Below are 19761 nucleotides of genomic sequence, written 5' to 3' on the forward strand. Positions count from 1 at the left end.
TTGGGCTTATAATGGATATCCCCCATGTTTCTGAGTTATACCTGCTCATGCATACCTGGTTATACATCGCTGTCCTGTACGTGAAATGCGCTATTTGGACAAACTACATTGGTCCAGCGTTCAACAACCCGTCGGTGTGGGCGCTTGGGTCTTATCTCCAGGGTTTGACCATATCTACGTTCTATGTTGAACTTGGTATCAAATTCATTGTAGCTTTGGTTTTCATCCTAACATAATTCAGGACTTTATCTTAATGTAAACTGTTCCACAGTGACCCGCTATGTCACTATCCGGCGCCAAACGAGAGATGCATACCTACTATAAAATGAATGTACTATGGATCCCTGTGCCAGAATTCCTGAAACAACCATATAACAGCACTAGGAAGCAATATGGGGTGAAAGGGTTCCCTTGCACCCATAGCGGTTGGTGGATAAAACAGGTGAAGTGTCTATGTCGTTAGGGCTCAAAGTTGGCGCCTGAGGCGACAATCGCGCGGTATATTCGGATAAAAGATAGTCCGGACTTGTGCTGGGTAAGAATTACTCCGGGAGGATATCGCACTTTAGTTTTTCCGAAGCACCGAGCTTCCTTACATTCATTATTGACACCTCAGGCATATATTATGCCTGAGGCTCTAAGGATAATTGATTTGCTGATATAATCTAATTAAAGGCCGCGGACGCGATACAACGCGTCCACGCGCCTGAATCAAATGCGCGACTCTCCTTTCGTCCTCCCTTTCCCCGCAAGGATTGTCATCCCAATCCAGGTTTCTGTCTCCCAATTCTGATTTATGGGCAGTGGTCTCCAATACTATAAACATGCCTTCTGCCCAGGACAGGCTAGCTGAGCTGAGGGCTCTTCGCGCCTCAGGAAAGAAACGAATTTCAACATACGAGATCGAAGACCAGGGCGACATTTACGATGAAGTCGATGATGATGGTTACAAAAAGGTCATCCGCAACCGCCTCGACCAAGACGATTTTGTCGTCGACGATAATGGTGCCGGTTATGCAGATGATGGCCGCGAAGTGTGGAATGAACAAACAGTGGACTACGCCAGCGATGAGAGCGACGAATTACCCGGACGAGGCAAGGCTGCTAAGAGAAAGCGCGAGGAAGAACAGCAGAAAAAGGAGAAAATGGACAAAGGCATCTCCAGGTACTTCAACAGTGGACAAGCTACGTCTTCCGCACCCAAACCCAAGGTGAGTGCGCCTTGCACATTACATCAAAAGTAATCTTTCTGACAGTGCTCCTAGCCTGTTGCCACTGCCGAGGATGATGCATTCATGGCCGACCTACTCGGAGAGGTGGACACCAACGTCGTATCGAACAAAGCCCCCACTAGAAATATTGTGAAGTCAGAGGCCCGACGCAAAGTTCGCGTTCTCTCCCCGCCCTTGTCCGAAAAGCGTCGCCGCGAGAAGGCTCACCCACGAGACGAAAATGACATGCCAAGCTCACCAATGAAGGACCAAGCACTACACTCTGATGACCTCGACGACGGCCCCCTCCCGATGCCAGACGACGATGATGTTCCCATGAGTGATATTCTGCCCTCATCTCCAATTAGTAAGGCAGTAGAGCGCAGGAACATCGTCCCAGTCAAGGCCGAGCAACCGGAGGATGATGACATTGACCTCATGGATGTCGCGGAAGTCACGGGTGACTCTGGCGTCAAGACGGAAAGCATCAACATGACTGGAAGCCGACCGCCCCCGAAGATCAAGAATGAAGCCGTCTCGGAACCGGCTAGTTCATCTCCAGTCAAGACTATGCCGGAAGTCATGGATCCGTCTTGGAATGATGTGCGGAGCAAGTTGAACGTTCTCAGCAGCCCAGCCCCGGAAATGCGTTCCTTCGGAAAACTGCGTGCTCAAGATGTAGTTGAAGAGGACGGTAGCCTGCGCATCTTCTGGTTGGACTACACGGAAGTTAATGGCAGTCTGTGCTTGTTTGGAAAGGTGAAGAACAAACAGAATGGATCCTACACCAGTGCGTTCGTCAAGATTGACAATATTCTGCGAAAACTCTACTTTCTTCCTCGGGAACACAGACACAAGCATGGACGCGCGACTGAAGAGGAGGTTGACATGCAAGACGTCTACACCGAAGTCGACGAGATGATGTCCAAGCTCAAGGTCGGCATGCATAAGATCAAAGAATGCACGCGGAAGTACGCATTCGAAATGCCCGGTGTCCCGAAGGAGGCACAGTATCTTAAGCTACTCTATCCTTACGATAAAGCTGCGTTGCCGATGGAAACAAAAGGGGAGACCTTTTCCAACGTCTTCGGTACCAACACCTCCCTTTTTGAGCAGTTCGTTCTCTGGAAGAACATCATGGGCCCATGCTGGCTCAAAATTGAGGAGGCCGACTTCGCCGCAGTCACCAATGCATCGTGGTGCAAGTTTGAATGCCAGGCCACCAAACCAGCACTAATCAGCCCCGTTCCGGACTCGGAGAGTATGGACACCCCGCCTTTGACATTCATGAGTCTCGCTTTCCGTACGCAGCTCAATGTCAAAGAAAACAAGCAGGAGATTTTGGTGGCGAGTGCTAGAGTGTATGAGGACATATCTCTCACTGATACTACTTCCCCAGAGAAAATTCCCTGCAAGACATTCACTGTTATGCGACCTGCTAGTGGTTCATATCCAATGCACTTCGAAACCGAAGCAAAGCAACAACGCGGTACTGTGATTCTGGAGAGGACCGAGCAGTTCTTGCTCAGCAAGTTCCTAGCCTTGTTTGAGAAAATGGATCCGGATGTCATCATGGGTCACCAGCTGCAGGATGTCGACTTAGGTATTCTGCTCAGCCGAATGCGTGAGAAGAAGACACCGGGGTGGCACCGTATTGGTCGACTTAGGCGCGGAGATTGGCCTAAGAACTTCAACAAGGGCGGCAACTTCTTTGCGGAAAGGCAGTTGATTGCCGGAAGATTGATGTGTGACGTAGCCAACGATATGGGCAAGGTAATGGCTCCTACAAATTTATTACAAGGCAACGCTGACATTAGGTAGTCTCTCATGACGAAATGCCAATCGTGGAGTCTAACTGAAATGTGCCAGCTTTACCTGGGCCAAGGCAACGTGCGACAGGAACTGGATACCGAGGCAGCATTGAAGACTTGGGCAACCACAAAAGAAGGCCTCATGAATTTCGTCAATCATTGTGATACGGATACATACTTCATTGCGGCATTGGTTCTGCGTCTTCAAATGCTGCCGCTCACAAAGGTTCTGACTAACATCGCTGGTAACTCATGGGCACGCACACTTAGCGGTACACGTGCAGAACGAAATGAGTACATTCTGCTCCATGAGTTCCATAGGAACAAGTACATTTGCCCCGACAAGTATTCTTCTCGTCTTCAGAAGGCAGAGGAGAAGATAATGCAGGATGGCGACGAGGACGAGGCGGTCGACAAGAAAAAGAAGGACAAATTCAAGGGTGGTCTTGTATTTGAGCCCGAGAAAGGCCTCTACGACCGGTTTGTCCTGGTTATGGATTTCAACAGTCTGTACCCCAGTATCATTCAAGAGTACAACATTTGTTTCACCACAGTGGACCGGACAGCCTCGGTAAGCTTGGACCTCACCCTAATCTCATACCTTCGTTCTAACCAAACAAGCAGACCGAAAACGAGAATGAAGAAAAAGTACCAGATATTCCCTCTTCGGACCAGGACCAAGGTGTGCTACCTCGGCTGATCGCAACGTTGGTTGGTCGTCGACGCGAAGTGAAGAAGTTGATGAAAGACAAGCGAGCCACGCCCGAGCAACTGGCTTTGTGGGACACAAAACAAATGGCCTTCAAGCTGACTGCGAACTCCATGTACGGATGCTTGGGATACACACAGAGTCGCTTCTATGCCCGGCCCCTGGCTATGCTCACCACCTTCAAGGGACGTGAAATTCTGAGAAACACCAAGGAACTGGCGGAAAGTCAGCAATTGCGAGTCATTTATGGCGATACTGATTCGGTAATGATCAACACCAACATGGACAATATGAGCGACGCTCTCAAAGTTGGGGACGAGTTCAAGAAAGCAGTCAACGAGCGCTATCGACTTCTGGAGATCGACATCGACAATGTCTTCCGCCGTCTCCTGCTACACGCCAAAAAGAAGTACGCTGCTGTCAACTTGACCGAGATAGATGGCAAGTATGTCGAGAAACTTGAAGTCAAGGGCCTTGATATGAAGCGACGTGAATACTGTGCCCTTTCAAAGGAGGTTTCGTCCAAGCTTCTCAAAGAGATTCTGTCTGGCGAGGATCAGGAAGTCGTCCTCAACAAAGTTCACGAGTACCTGCGCGAACTTGCGGACAGAATGAAGGAGTACACCATTCCTGTCCAGAAATACGTGATCTACACGGTTCGTAATGAAGCCCAGAACTGCTCCGCTCATTCTGCTAACTCTTTGACAGAAACTTTCGAAACGACCCCAGGAGTACCCTAACAAGGAGAGTATGCCCCCAGCGCAAGTCGCTCTTCGTGACATTGCCAGGGGCAAAAATGTTCGGCCCAACGACGTCATATCATACATTGTGACCAACGGAGACTCGGAAACCTCGTCTCTGCCGCCTGCTAAACGATCATACAGCCCGCAGGACGTTCTGAAGACCGACTCGGGCCTCAAGCCAGACGTCGAGTTCTACATCCTCAAACAAATCTTCCCCCCTATTGAGCGTCTCTGCGCTCCAATCCCTGGAACCGACGCCGTCCGCCTTGCTGAGTGCTTGGGCCTTGATACTCGCAAGTACCAAATCCACACCTCCAGTTCGAACAGCCAGCAAAATGCCGAGATCTTCCCACTCGAATCCCAAATTCCGGATTCCGTCCGCTTTGCCGATTCCACACGATTCAACTTGAGATGCCGATTCTGCAAAGAACAGTCGGTATTTGAGGGTCTGGTGACTTCGTCGCACATGTGCACCTCCCACGGAATTGTTTGCCCCAACCAGAGCTGCCAGAAACCCTTCTCAGTCTTGACCATTGTCGCTCAGCTGGAGAACCAGATCCGTGAACAAACCTCACGATACTATGAAGGGTGGTTAGCTTGCGACGACTCATCATGTGGAAACCGCACACGCCAGATCAGCGTGTATGGACATCGCTGTCTCGGTCCTCGTGGTCGAGCAGAAGGCTGTCTCGGTCGCATGTCTTATGAGTACTCAGAGAAGGAGATCTACAACCAGCTCCTATACTTTGCGGGTCTTTGGGACGTTGACAAGGCTAAGAGTGCAGCGGAGAAGGAGACAGGAGAGAAGAAGGACAGCATCGCCGCCCTTGTAGAATTCAACCGGATACGATTCGGTACGATCAAGGGTGTTGTCGACAGCTACTTGAAGAAGTGTGGACGCCAATGGGTAGAGATGGATGGTCTCTTTCGCTTCATGTTACAATAAATGCTTCAATTATGATTTGGATGTAAATAGGATGGGGTCTGGGCAAGCATTACGACAAATTTGCATAATTCAGGTTTTCTTTCCTCTTCAACTTTAACTTCTCTTTGCTACATTGTGACTACACCTGGGCTCATCGGGGCCCAAAAGCTCGGCTCATCGCAAGTAGACATTTTGTATTTTGATATCTCTTATCTTATCTCCAATTCTTCCACCCCACTCCGGCGTGCTTCACCTCTTCCTCCGTAACTTCTCCCTCTTCGATTTTGATTGGTTCTCTGCATCATGTCGGTCAAAAGGGTTCTGGTCATTGCTGGATCTGATAGCTCTGGTGGCGCGTAAGTCTACCCTGACCCCACGCGAAGTCCGAAAGGGTAAAATAGCAGTACCCTATCAATTCGCCTCAACCCGATGATTGACCTTATATCTCTATCTTGATTTACTTTCTATGCAGAAAGATTTCTAACATCTTTTAGTGGCCTCGAAGCAGATCAAAGGGTCCTTGCAGCCCATGGTGTCTATGCCCTCACTGCCACAACTGGGTTGACGGCACAAAACACACTGGGTGTGCAAGATATTTTCGTCGTCCCCTCGGAATTTGTCAGAAAGCAGATCAATGCTGGTCTGGAGGATGTTGGTGCTGATGTAGTTAAATTGGGTAAGTCAAACCGAAGCATTTTTTAAAGAGAGCAACACTGATGAGCTGGATAGGCATGCTTTCATCTGCAGAGACGATTGATGTCATCGCGGAAACATTGCAAACTCACAAAGTCCCTGCTATTGTTCTCGACCCGGTATGCTCGATTGACTGTTCGATATTCCGTGTAGGCTGACCACGATAAATAGGTCATGATTTCCACCAGTGGTTCTCAATTGTTGCCAGAGAAAGCTATCAAGGAATTACGAACAAAGCTGCTTCCCTTGACTACAGTTCTGACGCCTAACATTCCCGAAGCCCTGCTGCTATTGAAGGATGCTGGGGCGGAAACATCCGAGCCAACAGATCTGGAAGGGCTGATTGAGCTCGCCAAGAAGATATGCTCCCTGGGTCCTAAGGCAGTCCTTCTTAAGGGTGGACATCTTCCTCTGACTAAAGATAAGAAGATACCTCAAGACCCGAAGGACGCAACCACTGTCGTGGATATTCTCTTTGATGGGACCACGGCCACCTTGTTTGAGACAGAGTTCCTGGTCTCCAAGAACACACATGGCACAGGTTGCTCGCTTGCATCGGCAATCGCTGCAAATCTTGCTTCAGGGAAGGACATGATCAGAGCAGTTCGCGGTGCTGTTCGGTTCGTTGAGGTTGGTATCAAAACCAGCACTGACCTGGGTAAAGGAAGTGGACCTATCAACCATTTCCACTCTATTTATACTATGCCATTTGCGCCGTATGTGACCGCCTTTGTGAACGATTGATAAGGCTTTCTGACAATTTTTCATACAGTGGCCGGTTCCTTGAGTACGTCCTTGACCGCCCTGATGTGAAGCAAGTATGGGAAAAGTTCACTCTTCACGAATTTGTGGAGGGTATGGGCCAGGGTACCCTGCCCATCGAACGATTCAAGGCGTACCTCGTCCAGGATTATCTTTACCTGGTAAGATCACACTTTCTATGTACTTTTGAAAGGCCTCTTCGTTAACAAAGCTCAACTCTGCAGGTCCAATTTGCCCGCAGTAATGCACTGGCTTCATACAAAGCGAAAAGCATGGACTCAATAGCAGCAGTATGTAATTCAATACATCTCGTGGACCCAATCTAATTTACACGCCAGTCCGCCCAAATCGTCCTGCACATCCAGCGGGAAATGGCCTTGCACATTGACTACTGCGCCTCCTTCGGTCTTTCAAAGCAGGAGATGGAACGTCATCCCGAAACCATCGGTAAGCTCCTCTACCTCTTTGACCAATCCCAGACAATTAACCCCCGAAACAATAGCCTGCACTGCATACAGCCGATACATCCTGGATGTCGGCCAATCCGAAGACTGGCTAGCCCTCCAAATGGCCCTCGCGCCCTGCTTGATCGGATACGGTGCTATTGCACGAAGACTGTACACGGAAGAAGGCACTATCCGAGAAGGCAACCGGTACTGGAAATGGATTGAAAACTATGTTGCTGAGGACTACACCGGGGCTGTACGACTGGGTTCAGGTAAGTTGGCTCATGACTGACGAGTGAAACAGTGACTGAATCATTTTATATTATAGCATTGCTGGAGGATCACATGAAACTGGTCTCACCTAGTCGCATGGAAGAGCTGGTCCAGATCTTCATCCGGGCTACGGAGTTGGAGATCTGTTTCTGGGACATGGGCCTTGGGGGTAAGGAGTAGATAGACATATGAGAGGCTTGTGGTTTCTTTTCCTGTAACTTGTTACAGTTTGGTGGTAAATCTGCCAAAACGAAATGCTTCTTCCTACTTATTGAAGGGGCTGGCTATTCTTCCTTCGCCGTGTCCACAAGACCATTTCCACCTATTTACTTCCTTGTGATTTCGGAGAATCGACTTGACTACGGCCTATCTAACCCTCTATACCCTGTGATCTTTCAGCCCTCATTGTCCGATCTGTTTTGATCAAGCTTCCATCCAGCTTCCATGCGCTTTTCATCCCAACATTTATCTATAAAATTTCCTATACTTTTCAACTGTAAATCGTTCCCATTTTTCATCTCATCTTCCACATGAGTTTCTTAGTAATTAATCACAATCATTCCAGATCATCCTTACGATCATGTTCTCCTATCACCCTTGATTTGCCATCAAGAGATTTGCCTCTTTGCCCCTTCCAATCCATGGCTGATTCTACCGCAATTCACCGCACCAATCAGCATTCAATTAGTCAGCATTCAACTCTAATTTGTCCCGATTAGGCAGGCGGTTACGTCCCGATCCAGACTTATCACGTGAAATGGAAGGCGCAAAAAAAAAAGAAACTGCAAGTACGCTAGGCCCCATTCGTCTCCGATAACAACTTTTTTCTCGCGCCTTCTCCCCTGGCAGTTTCTTCCTCTCATCCATCCTTCTTTTTTTCTTCATCCCCCTCTCTTGATCTTCTGTTTACTTTGGATCTTCTTCCCCTCTCTCTTTCTATTCCACCTTCATCCTCACAGAATTCATCATGTCGTACGGTGGTGGCGGCTACTCGCGCGACAACTCCTACCGGTAAGTTTTTCCATCAGGCTGTCCTCGGGGCTTGTTTCTCCGTGTGCTCTTTCCAGATCCTTGACGCTGTTGACGAGTGAAATGGCTTTGAGCCTACCTTTGTCACTGGCGGCTTTGGAAGCTGAGTTGGGAGTTTATGGTCCCGGTTGTCCGGGACTCTAGTCTTCCGGAAAACAGGCACTACATTACTTCAAAGAAAAATCAGAAAGTTGCTGACTCCCATTTTCCAGCTCTCGCGGAGGTGACAACGGTTACTCCAACGGTGGAGGTGGCTACGGTGGTGGCGGCGGTGGTGGTTACGGTGGTGGCCGTGGAGGTGGCTACGGCGGCGGCGGTGGTGGTTACGGAGGCGGCGGTGGTTTCGGCGGTGGTGCCGGCGGTGACCGCATGTCCAACCTCGGCGCTGGCCTGAAGACGCAAGACTGGGGTAAGTTCTCACTTTTTTTCTCACTTTGTCGTTTGCTAACCTTTCAGATATGAACACTCTTCCCAAGTTCGAGAAGTCTTTCTATAAGGAGCACCCCGATGTTAGCGAGCGCTCTGAAGAAGAGATTCTGGCCTTCCGCAAGGAGAAGGCCATGGCTGTTCAGGGTACCAACGTTCCCCGTCCCGTTGAGACTTTCGATGAGGCTGGCTTCCCCCAGTACGTTCTCTCTGAGGTCAAAGCTCAGGGTTTCGAGAAGCCCACTGCTATCCAGTCCCAGGGCTGGCCCATGGCCCTCTCCGGTCGTGATGTCGTCGGTATTGCCGAGACTGGTTCCGGAAAGACTTTGAGTTACTGTCTTCCCGCCATTGTGCACATCAACGCTCAGCCTCTTCTTGCTCCCGGTGACGGTCCCATTGTCCTCGTCCTGGCTCCCACTCGTGAATTGGCTGTCCAGATTCAGGCTGAGATCACCAAGTTCGGCAAGTCCTCTCGCATTCGCAACACCTGTGTCTACGGTGGTGTTCCCAAGGGTCCTCAGATTCGTGACCTCTCCCGTGGTGTTGAGGTTTGCATTGCCACCCCTGGTCGTCTCATCGACATGCTCGAGGCTGGCCGTACCAACCTTCGTCGTGTTACTTACCTCGTTCTTGACGAGGCTGATCGTATGCTTGACATGGGTTTCGAGCCCCAAATTCGCAAGATCATTGGCCAGATTCGCCCTGACCGTCAGACTTGCATGTGGTCCGCTACCTGGCCCAAGGAGGTCCGCCAGCTGGCCTCTGATTTCCTGAATGACTACATTCAGGTCAACGTTGGTTCCATGGACCTCTCCGCTAACCACCGCATTCACCAAATTGTTGAGGTCGTTTCGGACTTCGAGAAGCGCGACAAGATGATCAAGCACCTTGAGAAGATCATGGAGAACCGTTCCAACAAGTGTCTCATTTTCACTGGTACCAAGCGTATCGCTGACGAGATTACCCGTTTCCTACGCCAGGACGGATGGCCCGCGCTTTGTAAGTTTTCTACGCAACCGGTGCATATATATTCCGTACTAACCTTCTCTCCAGCCATCCACGGTGACAAGCAGCAGAACGAGCGTGACTGGGTCTTGAATGAGTTCAAGCAGGGCAAGAGCCCCATCATGGTGGCCACTGATGTGGCTTCCCGTGGTATCGGTATGAACAAATTGCATCCCCCTTTCCTATTCCCCCCTCCCCTGTTTCTCCCCCCTTGGGGCCCTTGAGAAAACTCACCCGTGTTCCAAATTGTGTGATGACAATGGCACGATGCTCAACTCTCTCGAAGTAATTCGGTGTAAACGCCTTGTCCAGGCACATCTGGTCATCCTAACTGGTTCTCATACCAGGAGGACCTTGGACTCACAGTGCAGCACAGCAGCAGGCATTCCAGGCCTGACTTTGATTCTCCATTTCTTGTGTGACAGACTTGTAGGAGAGTCGGGGTTTTTTTTCACACCTCAACGCTGTTCTTGAACTGTTGAAGGCTGCATTTCCAAGGTTACTCTAGGACCACGATTACACCACCTTCCCATGGACTCCCTTCCTTTCGGATTTTCCAAGGAGGCTCATGAAGAGAGCAGTGACGCATCAAGTCCTGCACGACTGAGAAAGGGTCCTTTATGGCCATCCTCATCTATAACCCCACTAATGTTCTGTGTTTGCTAACGAACCCTCTCTTGAAAAGATGTGCGCGACATTACTCACGTGCTCAACTATGACTACCCCAACAACTCGGAGGACTACGTTCACCGTATTGGTCGTACTGGTCGTGCCGGTGCCACCGGTACCGCCATCACCTTCTTCACGACTGACAGTAAGTCAATATCATGTCTTGACCATGGTGCAATTGCTAACTCTTTTCGCAGATTCTAAGCAGGCTCGTGACTTGGTCACCATCCTTACTGAGGCTAAGCAGCAGATTGATCCTCGTCTTGCCGAGATGGTCCGCTACGGCGGCGGCGGTGGCGGCGGTGGTCGCTGGGGTGGCCGTGGCCGTGGAGGCTGGGGTGGCCGTGGTCGCGGTGGTGGTGGCTTCACAGGCTCCAACGCTGGTAGCGTCGGCGGCAACCGTCGCTGGTAGATGCCTCGCCTTCCGACGAGCTTGTATTGTCTTGTCCCGGTAGACTCTTTTTTTCTTCGATTTCCTGCGTAATTCGGTTCGGGCGGCGTTTTCGATGTCATAGACAGTTTTACTTGTTTTATCGGTTCCAGACTCGGGAGCCTTTCATGTTCTCGGACCTCAGCTTTACTACCTAAGGCTTGGTTTCTTGCGACAAATCATACATGTTGATTAAAAGTTCATATCACAGAGCTCGCGGGAGTCTGTGAATCAGATTCATTCTGTAATAATGATTATTTCCAAACCTGTCCTCTTCCGTAGACGTTCAAACTAGGAAGGATATGTTGGCCTCTCCCTTTCATTTCCCTTCTGACCCTCAGTCTATCTACCCTCCAACCAGGCCTCCAACTCCCCAGCCAAAACCCGATGCACATGGCTAGTCAAATGCCCCGAATTAAACCAAAAATACTCATCCAACGGCACAGGACACCCGTACTTCAAATACTCAACCCCAACATCAGGCTGATCATACCCAGCACAAAACCCAGTAGTATTAGCAATCCCATACCTTGCCGGCGAATCAAGCATCCCAGCCAACCGGGCATGAGCATCAAAAACCTCAACCTCCACATCCCCATGCCCTTGCCCAAAAACACACGCCTGCGCCGCTAAAGCCTCATTATACCACGCAACCTGCGTGGCATTCGGGCTTGGATTGCTCTTTGCTTGGTTTCCCGGTGTCCGGTCTAAGGGCGGTAGGTTTAGGAAGAGGTATTTCCTGTAGCCGAGGTCGTAGAGGGTTTCTACGGAGGCGAAGAGGGTTTCTGTGAGGGTTTTGTAGAATTCGCGGAAGGAAGGCACTTCGTATTTTGCGCTGTCGTTTATGTCGTTTATTCCTATCCAAATTGCTACAAGGACGTGCTTTGGGTTGGCGGTTTGTTTGTTCTTTGAGAGGGCTGTGTGGCCGTATTGTTTGAACTGGGTTATCTGATTTTCGAGGGAGAGAGTGTAGTTGTGGTGGAGGGGTGTGCTGTTTTGTGTCAGTTTGGTATCAGCTTGTTCTTACTTTTGTTTGCATGTTTGAGCGGGTTTAAACCGGCTTGGGATTTGATATCTGATGTCAAGGTACTGGGGTGCGTGGAAGTGCGCATTTGAACTTACTAATCGGTTGAGATATCGGCACCTGCGAATGCAAAGTCCCAGAGCTGTTTCTTGCAACTTGTCGGGGAGGTCAGGCCTTCTTTGACGCCGCAATTTGTGAGATATTCGATCCAGTTTGGTCCGCCTTCTGCGGTTCCGGTCTATATATCAAGGGTTCGTATCACTTATCGGTTCAAGTGGGACTGGGTAAAGCATTATCTACTTACCTGATTCTGAACTATCTTATTAGAAAGCAGAGTTTCCGTACCATAGGCAAAGTTGAATTGATCTCCAATGAAACTATAGTTCTGGCGGCCCTGAGTTCCCTGGACATAGGTGTAGGAATCACCAAATGCAATCCTTCGATCTCATGTTAGGTTATCATTTTGCTTGTTAACTTTTGTCTCGTACTCACACAGCTTTGGTTGATGACCAGTCAAATTTGGTTGTCGGTTTTGATAGAGGGCCGGCCAGGGCGAGTGGGATACTCGAGATTGCCGCTAGGGCATATGTAGTTAACTGAAGCATTGAGATGATCAGTATGGCTGGAATTGGATATTGATTGGGGCCGTTTTACTTGGAGTCGGCGTTTTCTAGCTATGGACAAAGTTATATAGATCTCTAGCTTCTCTAACCCCGCAATTATTCGATGCTCCGGGGTAATTCTCTAGGGTTGACGGAACCAATTTTTCCGTCGGTTATTTGGTTGTCGGTTTTATTAGCTAGCTTAGGTTCTGAAAGAATGATTGAAAAGAATTTCCTAGATTAGGATCCTTTGGATAGAGCCCATCCTGTTTTCCTTAGCCATAAGGGGAAGGATACTAGGGTATCACTCTATGACTGCTTAGTCTCGAGGCACCTAGGAAACAGTGGATCTCAAAGGAATTTATATAAGAGGTATGTCTAAGTGGGAACAAGGACTCATTTTTGGATAGAGCTTGGTCCCACCTTTGTTACTGTTAGTCAAATTACATCCGGTTTATAGATGGAAACCCTCCTAACTGGCCTAGAAGTCTGTCGCACAGAAGCAGAAGAACTAGAGTTTGGCTCAGTTCACCTACTACTGCGTTTCACTGTGGGCTTTGAATCCTCCTTGTAAGCAAACAACCAAGGATGGCCAGACGTGTCTTAATAAGGCGTAGGCACCGAGACATATCAAGAAAGTCTATTACCGTGTCACTACTACCACGCCGTGTGAGTAATATCATGCCACATTCATTGGTATATAGGGGTTGATATTACTTTACTATCAATCCACCCTTGGTGGGAAGATCTATTAGACGTAGGTGGGGCTAGATATTAGGTACCAACGTTTACCCAGCCTTATAGACCTTACCAGATTCGACCTAAGTGTGATCTATCAAGCGGTGTCAATGCTTTCCCTTAGTCCCGTAAGCTATTTCCCTAGGGCTCCGATTTGCAACCAGATCGTTGCTTGTGCTTAGCTTAATGGTCAAGCTTTAGGCTTACCTGGCCCACTATGAGGTTACCAGTGGATTTCGTTTAGTGTTTCAGGCTATAACAAGCTCTAGGGATAGGCTGAGACTAATGTTGAGGTTAATTGGGAGTCTGCGGGGGTTGATCATTGCTTTTCCCTGTTTTTATAGTGTACACACTTGTATATATTTTTGCGGTTGTGTCTCTGCAACTAACATGTACATTTTTTTTTAAATACAAGTTCTACCTAGCAATAAAAATAGTCTGTCATCACGAGCATTGCATTATCATAATGCACTTTTAGGAAGAGCCACGTGTCTAAATTTCTCTTGAATGATTTGGGGACGACTACCGAGAGACATCGGCGTTCTCTCCGAGCTACCGGTAAGAACAAACCTTATAAATAGTCACCCAGCGCGATACTATCAAATCAAATTGCTTATAAAATTCATGCATCCGGCCCGATAGAAAATCAACAGCATCACTGCAGTGCAGGTGCATGCATAACAACGTCCCAAGTATCCCAAGTCACCTTAGCCCCCCCAAAATACGACTAACGCATAACGACAAAAACAACCTAAGACAGCGACATGCAGTAAAACCCAACACAAGACTAGCGCCAAATCTAGCAAAGGATTCATTCTCCATAATCTGCATAAGCGCCCCCGACGCCTTAAAGACGCCATACCAAGACCAGTAAAGACGTGATATCCGACGATGCACGTCGGAGCAAAGTATAAAACGGGACATGTACGCAGTGGTCCAGATCCAAATCGAACGTAAAAAATCAATAAATAAAATAAACGAGAATTGTTCCGTGCCGCGGCCAACGGGAAGGACACCTGCCATACGCTAAGAGAAGACAAAGTTGCCCCTCGTGTAAGAAAAAGCAAGTTTAGGTTCACATGGGCTTGGGCCCCTTTCTCTTTTTTGTAAGTCTAGAGCAGACGAAGAATATGCATGGAAAATGTAACTCTGCTCGGCAGATTGGGCGCTCAGGGCTTCATATAGGGGTTAGGCTTCACCATGTGCCATGTATTGTTATAGGTATTTATTTGGATAAAGAGACAGGAAATGAATACAAAATAACGTAATAACAACACATCCATATATTGCTGGATGGATCAAGACCTGATATAAAGGTTTGAATTGGCAATGCTTAGACCCCTGTCCGACAAAGTTAGATCCCTGTATGGTTTAGTCGCATCCATTGGTCTCTAATGATACCAATACAGGTAACAAGTAACATATCCTCTAACCGAGATTGCTTGGATCTTCCTATATTCCACACTTCCCGAGAAACAAACCGCTACCAAACGGCCGAGGGATCATCATCTGGGGGCTGATCAGGTTAACGCGATCTGCCGAAGCATTAGCGGGTAAGACTTACTATGTGCGGCGTAGCCCAACTCCTCCCAGTACCGCACTGGCCACCAGTGGAGTTGGGAAATTGCGTATTTTTTGAGAACTCGGCAAGTTGTGGGGCGTTAATACGCTACTGCACATACCGGGTTAGCGCTATATGGGAGCAGTTGTCTTGAGAGTGTCTCCCGGCAAAATCATAGGTAACTAGAAGTTTTCTCAGTTACAGCCAAGAGTGACAGCCGGGTTAGGATCGCCAACGAAGGGCTACCCGTAAAAGAAACCGGACTATGGCTCTCCGGGGAAGGAAATTACAGCCAAGCCATTGGGGAGAGCTGGAAAAACACCGGAGAATAGCCGGCTCGACCCCGTTGTGGGAACCAGCTTGTTATTCATTAGTCACGCGTTTAGCATCCTTGAGATACGGAGAACGGAGTAACTTATGTATGGATACTCGAGTTGCATGGACCCACGTGCATCAAGTGACATGAACGCCTGCAGGTAGCCTGGGAATGAGACATTTAATCTCTCACTTTTTCTTTTTCATCTTATCTTTGGAAAGCAAGCGCCTCATAGCAACACAATCAGAATAGGTAACAGAAGCAGAAATAAAAATACGAGAAATAAAGAAACCAGTTATAGCCAAGCTCATCCAAAGCCAGTTCTAATTCGATCGACGTGCTACACGCTACACGCTAACGCTAACTTACACGCTACATGCACATGCACTCCCGCGGAGCTCTATGACAGTGCCAGGACATGAAAACTGGAGACTGGGTCCAAATTCAGATCACCCGAAAGGTGTTGACCCGTTACGACAATACTGTCCAGATACCGAGCGGCTGCGGCGTCCAATGATTGGCGCGCAATATGAATTTGATATGCTTGCTCGACTCCGGATCTCCCGCACTGTGTTGTTGGCGGAGTCCGCCGCCTCTCCACTGTGATCTTTGAGATAAGCACGGTACCGTGATGCGCCGACCGTGTTTACATGTACTATATCCCATGGATATATGTGCATGACCATGTGCATGTGCATGTCCATGGTCCCATTTGTCTGATGGTATGGACAAGGATGGAATCTTGAATGGTGTTGACGTTACGGAGTATAGCTGTGTCAGGTGTAAATTGAGCAATTAAAGGCAAGTTTTCCTCACCGGCAGTGGAGGAACAGGTTCCGTCTGCGGAGTGAGATCTGGCGCCAATCACGTTGCAGAGACAGAGACAGTGACAGTGACAGTGACAACTCCGAGAAGAGGAGCTTTGCTTGTCCGTTTTCTCCCTATCAGAGTCGCCCTTTGTTCAGGCTCAAAGAAAAGTTATAACAGTGTAACCTAATATACCGGAGAGCCGCCGAGTCTCCGCTCGTAAGACGATGTGATTAGGAGATGGGTGGCCAATCAGCGGACTGGGCGAGTTCCACGGAAATCCCGCTGGGAAATGCCCCCTATTCTGCCTTGGCATGGGGCTATTATTATCTGTCTCCGATCGAATATTGGCCCATGGTGGGAATGGATGTTGCAATCGATTTTTGCCAGATCGGATGTCACCTAATGTTTTTATAAGGAGATAGCCTGTCTTCACATTAGACTTTACGCTGTAAGTCTTGGCTATACTCATACAGTACGGACTTTTGTACACAATTTGTGCTGGGAAACTTCTACATGGTCCAAGCTACCGGCTACAACCGCGGCTTTGAACCTCTAACTTTTGCACTAATCCCAAGGAGGTCAAACCCAACCACCGAGCTTCTCCAGTCTCCACTTGATCCACTTTGTCCCATCTCCTTTTTTCCTATTGGATACATTTCCACACTAGCCTCTTCCCGAGGTCTTTTCCCCCCCCGACCTGCGCTACACCCCCTTTTGCCTTAGTCTTCCCTCTTTTTCGCTCTCCCCTGGCTCCCCCTCTCTGACATCTTGGTACCCACGTACGCTAGGTTCTCTCGCGGGTAGACTAAGGAAGGGAACCTAGCCTTTAGAGCAACAACACTTGATGTCTATATCAACCACCATGAATTGCTTCAATCTAATTTTTATCGCAAGGAAAGGGGAAGAAAGAATCCTGTTGCCACTTTTTTTTTTACTCCCCCCTGGTTCCGCTTTTTTCTCAAGAGTAAAAAATCACTCCCCCCCAAAGGTGTTATCATACATGGAAAGCTTAGCCCGTCATGGGGAGGGGAAAGGGGGAAACATCTGGAAATAGCGAATGGTCCGAGATCAAACCATTTGGGATGTATGATTCTGCATATTTCTACATTTTCCCACTAATATCAAGAAGTAAATGTAAAAAGCAGGTAATATTTCGTCTCGATAACCAAAATTACCTACTCCACCGGGGTCCACCACGGATCCCATTCTCCTAATCGTCTCACCTTTTAGGTCGCTCCAAGTCGCGGACTGAACTTTTTTCTTCTTCTATACACTAGTCTGTTTTCCCGGTGCCTCGTGCTTACCGCCACCTGCAAGGCATCCTAAAAGCGAACTAAGATTAAGCATCTTGAACTTCCAACTTTACTCTTTTTTCTTTTTTCCAGGTCTCTGTTTCTGTTTGCTATAACTTCCAGGTACGTTCTCAGCCACGATTCCAACGTGGCAACCTAGTATCCCGTCCCTTGCTTGAAACGTGTCTGTCCGACTCGTCAATTTCCCCGAACTTGAACTCATTGTTATGTCGACGCGTCTCCACACAGAACGCGGAACATCCTTAGATTCAACCTGTTTGCGCGCGAATCTATTATATGGACACCCGACCCGCTTCCGAGTACGCACAGCCAGGTTCGCATCCTGACAGATACCTACCTCGAGCACACACCTAACAATCGCAGACCAAACTTCTGCTGCTGCTAGTGCTCACTACACCCCGCAACCTGAGGTCCGCCCGACCTACACGCCACAACCTGAAGTGCGACCTAATATTTCGTCGTCAAACACCCCTCAGTCGGACTACGGTCTGAACCCTCCGCCCACCGCCCGCTCCCCTGCCTACCACCAGGACTACCTCCACCGCCCACCCCAATCCTACGCCCCCAACTCTCAACCCGGTGGCGCGGCAGGTATGGCTCAAGCAACAAGTCCGTTCAACCTGCCTACGGGCCCGCGCAGTCCGATCGTTAAGTCTGACGCGCCCGTTCCTATAGATCCTTCCCTTCCGGCCAACAGCCCCACCTATCCTCCTCCCTACTCTCCCTACCAGCCTCAGGGGCACGAGATGGCTCAGTACCAGGGCCACCCGCCGCCCCCTCACCAGATGTACGCGCGCCCGGACTGGCCTCACAGCTATGGACAACAGCATCATGGATTGCCCGGTCCTTACGCCTCTCCCGCTACAACGGTTGGTTCCGCCTCCCCTGTTGCCGCAACTGCAGGGCCGCGCCCTGGACAGGTATGTTTTTGATGATCCCTAGGGGGGTGGTTTTCTGAAGGCTTCGTATTGTGTTCATTCACTGTTGTCCTTGGACACCTCTGGGCTCGACTCGGCAGTTTTTCTTTGGATTGCACGTCGCCCTCCCAGGGATCGCCAAAAACAGCGCTTGTCGCCCAAGTCGCTGTTCAGCGATTGGGGCTTGGTTTTGAATCTTTTGCGATTGAACCAAAGCTGATTCTTTGATTTTCTTCTTAGGTTTACTCGTTCGTCCCAATTCCTGGTGCGCAGCAGCACAAGCGTCCCCGTCGTCGCTACGAGGAAATCGAGCGCATGTACAAATGTGGATGGCAGGGCTGTGAGAAGGCATATGGTACTCTGAACCATTTGAATGCACATGTGACTATGCAGTCGCACGGCGCGAAGCGCACTCCTGAAGGTAGGTTTTTCATTTCCTTTGCTGGATGAGTAGTGGTCGATACGACTGAGATCTTCGATCTTTTGTCGCAAATGGCTGGATCGGGTTAGCGCCGGCCGCGTGGACGCTAGTGAGTTACACTAGACGCCGCGGGGCCCGCAGTAGCGTGGCCGACGGCGTGAGGTTAAGCTTGCCTCTATCCCTTTCCGCCGGCCCTAGCACCTGTCACCCACTAGTTCCGATCTTGTCCAACGCTATGTCCACGTTGGTCATTTCTCATCTACCAAGTTCACTGCTGACCATCTTTCTTTTAGAATTCAAGGAGATCCGCAAGGAATGGAAAGCTCGCAAGAAGGAAGAGGAGGCTCAGCGCAAGGCCGTTGAGGAGCGTGAGCGCGCTGCCGCCCAGGCTGCTCAGGCCAACCAGGTCGAGGCTCCCAACCCTTCGGACCCCTCCCATGGACAGCCACCTGCCTATGGCAGTGGCGTCCGTCCTCAACTCCCTCCCATCGGATACCAGCCTGCGGACAGCCAGGTTCCGGGTCAATACGGCGGCCCCCCTGGTGGTGGCATGGTCTATCAGAACGGACAGATGGCATACCCTCCAAACTACCCTCACTCTCCCTACCAGAGCGGACCGGTGTACCCGCAACGTGAGTAATGTCGCCATCACCTTTAGGATCGACCCTCTGGACCTCCTTGACAAGGTCATCCTCGCCCGACCTTGTCCCGTCCGCTGATCTCAAACCCGGCTACGGCTTCCAGAGACCACATCCGTCAGCTACCCGCAATAATCCTCCAATAATCAAATATCCATCAATTACGCTCTGGACGGACGGAACTGCATTGCCCGTTTTTTGTTTTTGCTTTCTGTGCTCGTGTTTTTTTCCCTTTCTAATCACGATATCCCCTATCCTTGACTAATGTTCTCGTCCTGGATTCCGACCC

At 49.4% G+C, this 19761-nt stretch overlaps 5 protein-coding genes across 5 annotated transcripts; 4 read left to right on the plus strand and 1 right to left on the minus strand.

The window, feature by feature from the left end:
* Positions 1-824: 824 nt before the first annotated feature.
* PENARI_c007G06316 (DNA-directed DNA polymerase alpha catalytic subunit POL1) lies at positions 825-5420 on the plus strand (the record flags this gene model as incomplete). The annotated part of the gene is made up of 5 exons (XM_022630978.1): positions 825-1211; positions 1266-2984; positions 3033-3593; positions 3647-4387; positions 4440-5420. The coding sequence occupies 5 exons, from the start codon at positions 825-827 to the stop codon at positions 5418-5420; spliced, it is 4389 nt and encodes a 1462-aa protein (XP_022489250.1).
* A 282-nt stretch (positions 5421-5702) lies between these two features.
* Positions 5703-7753, plus strand: PENARI_c007G09929 (uncharacterized protein; the record flags this gene model as incomplete). Its single annotated transcript, XM_022631145.1, has 9 exons — positions 5703-5755; positions 5894-6075; positions 6129-6211; positions 6264-6808; positions 6865-7015; positions 7079-7144; positions 7193-7301; positions 7357-7572; positions 7629-7753. 9 exons carry the CDS (start codon positions 5703-5705, stop codon positions 7751-7753), a joined length of 1530 nt encoding a protein of 509 aa, XP_022489307.1.
* A 787-nt stretch (positions 7754-8540) lies between these two features.
* PENARI_c007G04484 (DEAD-box ATP-dependent RNA helicase DBP2) lies at positions 8541-11114 on the plus strand (the record flags this gene model as incomplete). The annotated part of the gene is made up of 6 exons (XM_022630891.1): positions 8541-8584; positions 8815-9011; positions 9059-10027; positions 10082-10189; positions 10719-10847; positions 10900-11114. The coding sequence occupies 6 exons, from the start codon at positions 8541-8543 to the stop codon at positions 11112-11114; spliced, it is 1662 nt and encodes a 553-aa protein (XP_022489311.1).
* A 476-nt stretch (positions 11115-11590) lies between these two features.
* On the minus strand, positions 11591-12761 carry PENARI_c007G02693 (SGNH/GDSL hydrolase family protein; the record flags this gene model as incomplete). The annotated part of the gene is made up of 5 exons (XM_022630804.1): positions 11591-11597; positions 11662-12123; positions 12255-12394; positions 12461-12593; positions 12649-12761. 5 exons carry the CDS (start codon positions 12759-12761, stop codon positions 11591-11593), a joined length of 855 nt encoding a protein of 284 aa, XP_022489059.1.
* A 5011-nt stretch (positions 12762-17772) lies between these two features.
* PENARI_c007G02720 (putative C2H2 transcription factor (Con7)) lies at positions 17773-19474 on the plus strand (the record flags this gene model as incomplete). Its single annotated transcript, XM_022630807.1, has 4 exons — positions 17773-17809; positions 17860-18416; positions 18654-18834; positions 19128-19474. The coding sequence occupies 4 exons, from the start codon at positions 17773-17775 to the stop codon at positions 19472-19474; spliced, it is 1122 nt and encodes a 373-aa protein (XP_022489454.1).
* Between the last annotated feature and the right edge of the window lie 287 nt (positions 19475-19761).

The sequence above is a fragment of the Penicillium arizonense genome (genome assembly GCF_001773325.1).
Source record: "Penicillium arizonense strain CBS 141311 chromosome Unknown PENARI_contig007, whole genome shotgun sequence".
Classification (NCBI taxonomy): domain Eukaryota; kingdom Fungi; phylum Ascomycota; class Eurotiomycetes; order Eurotiales; family Aspergillaceae; genus Penicillium; species Penicillium arizonense.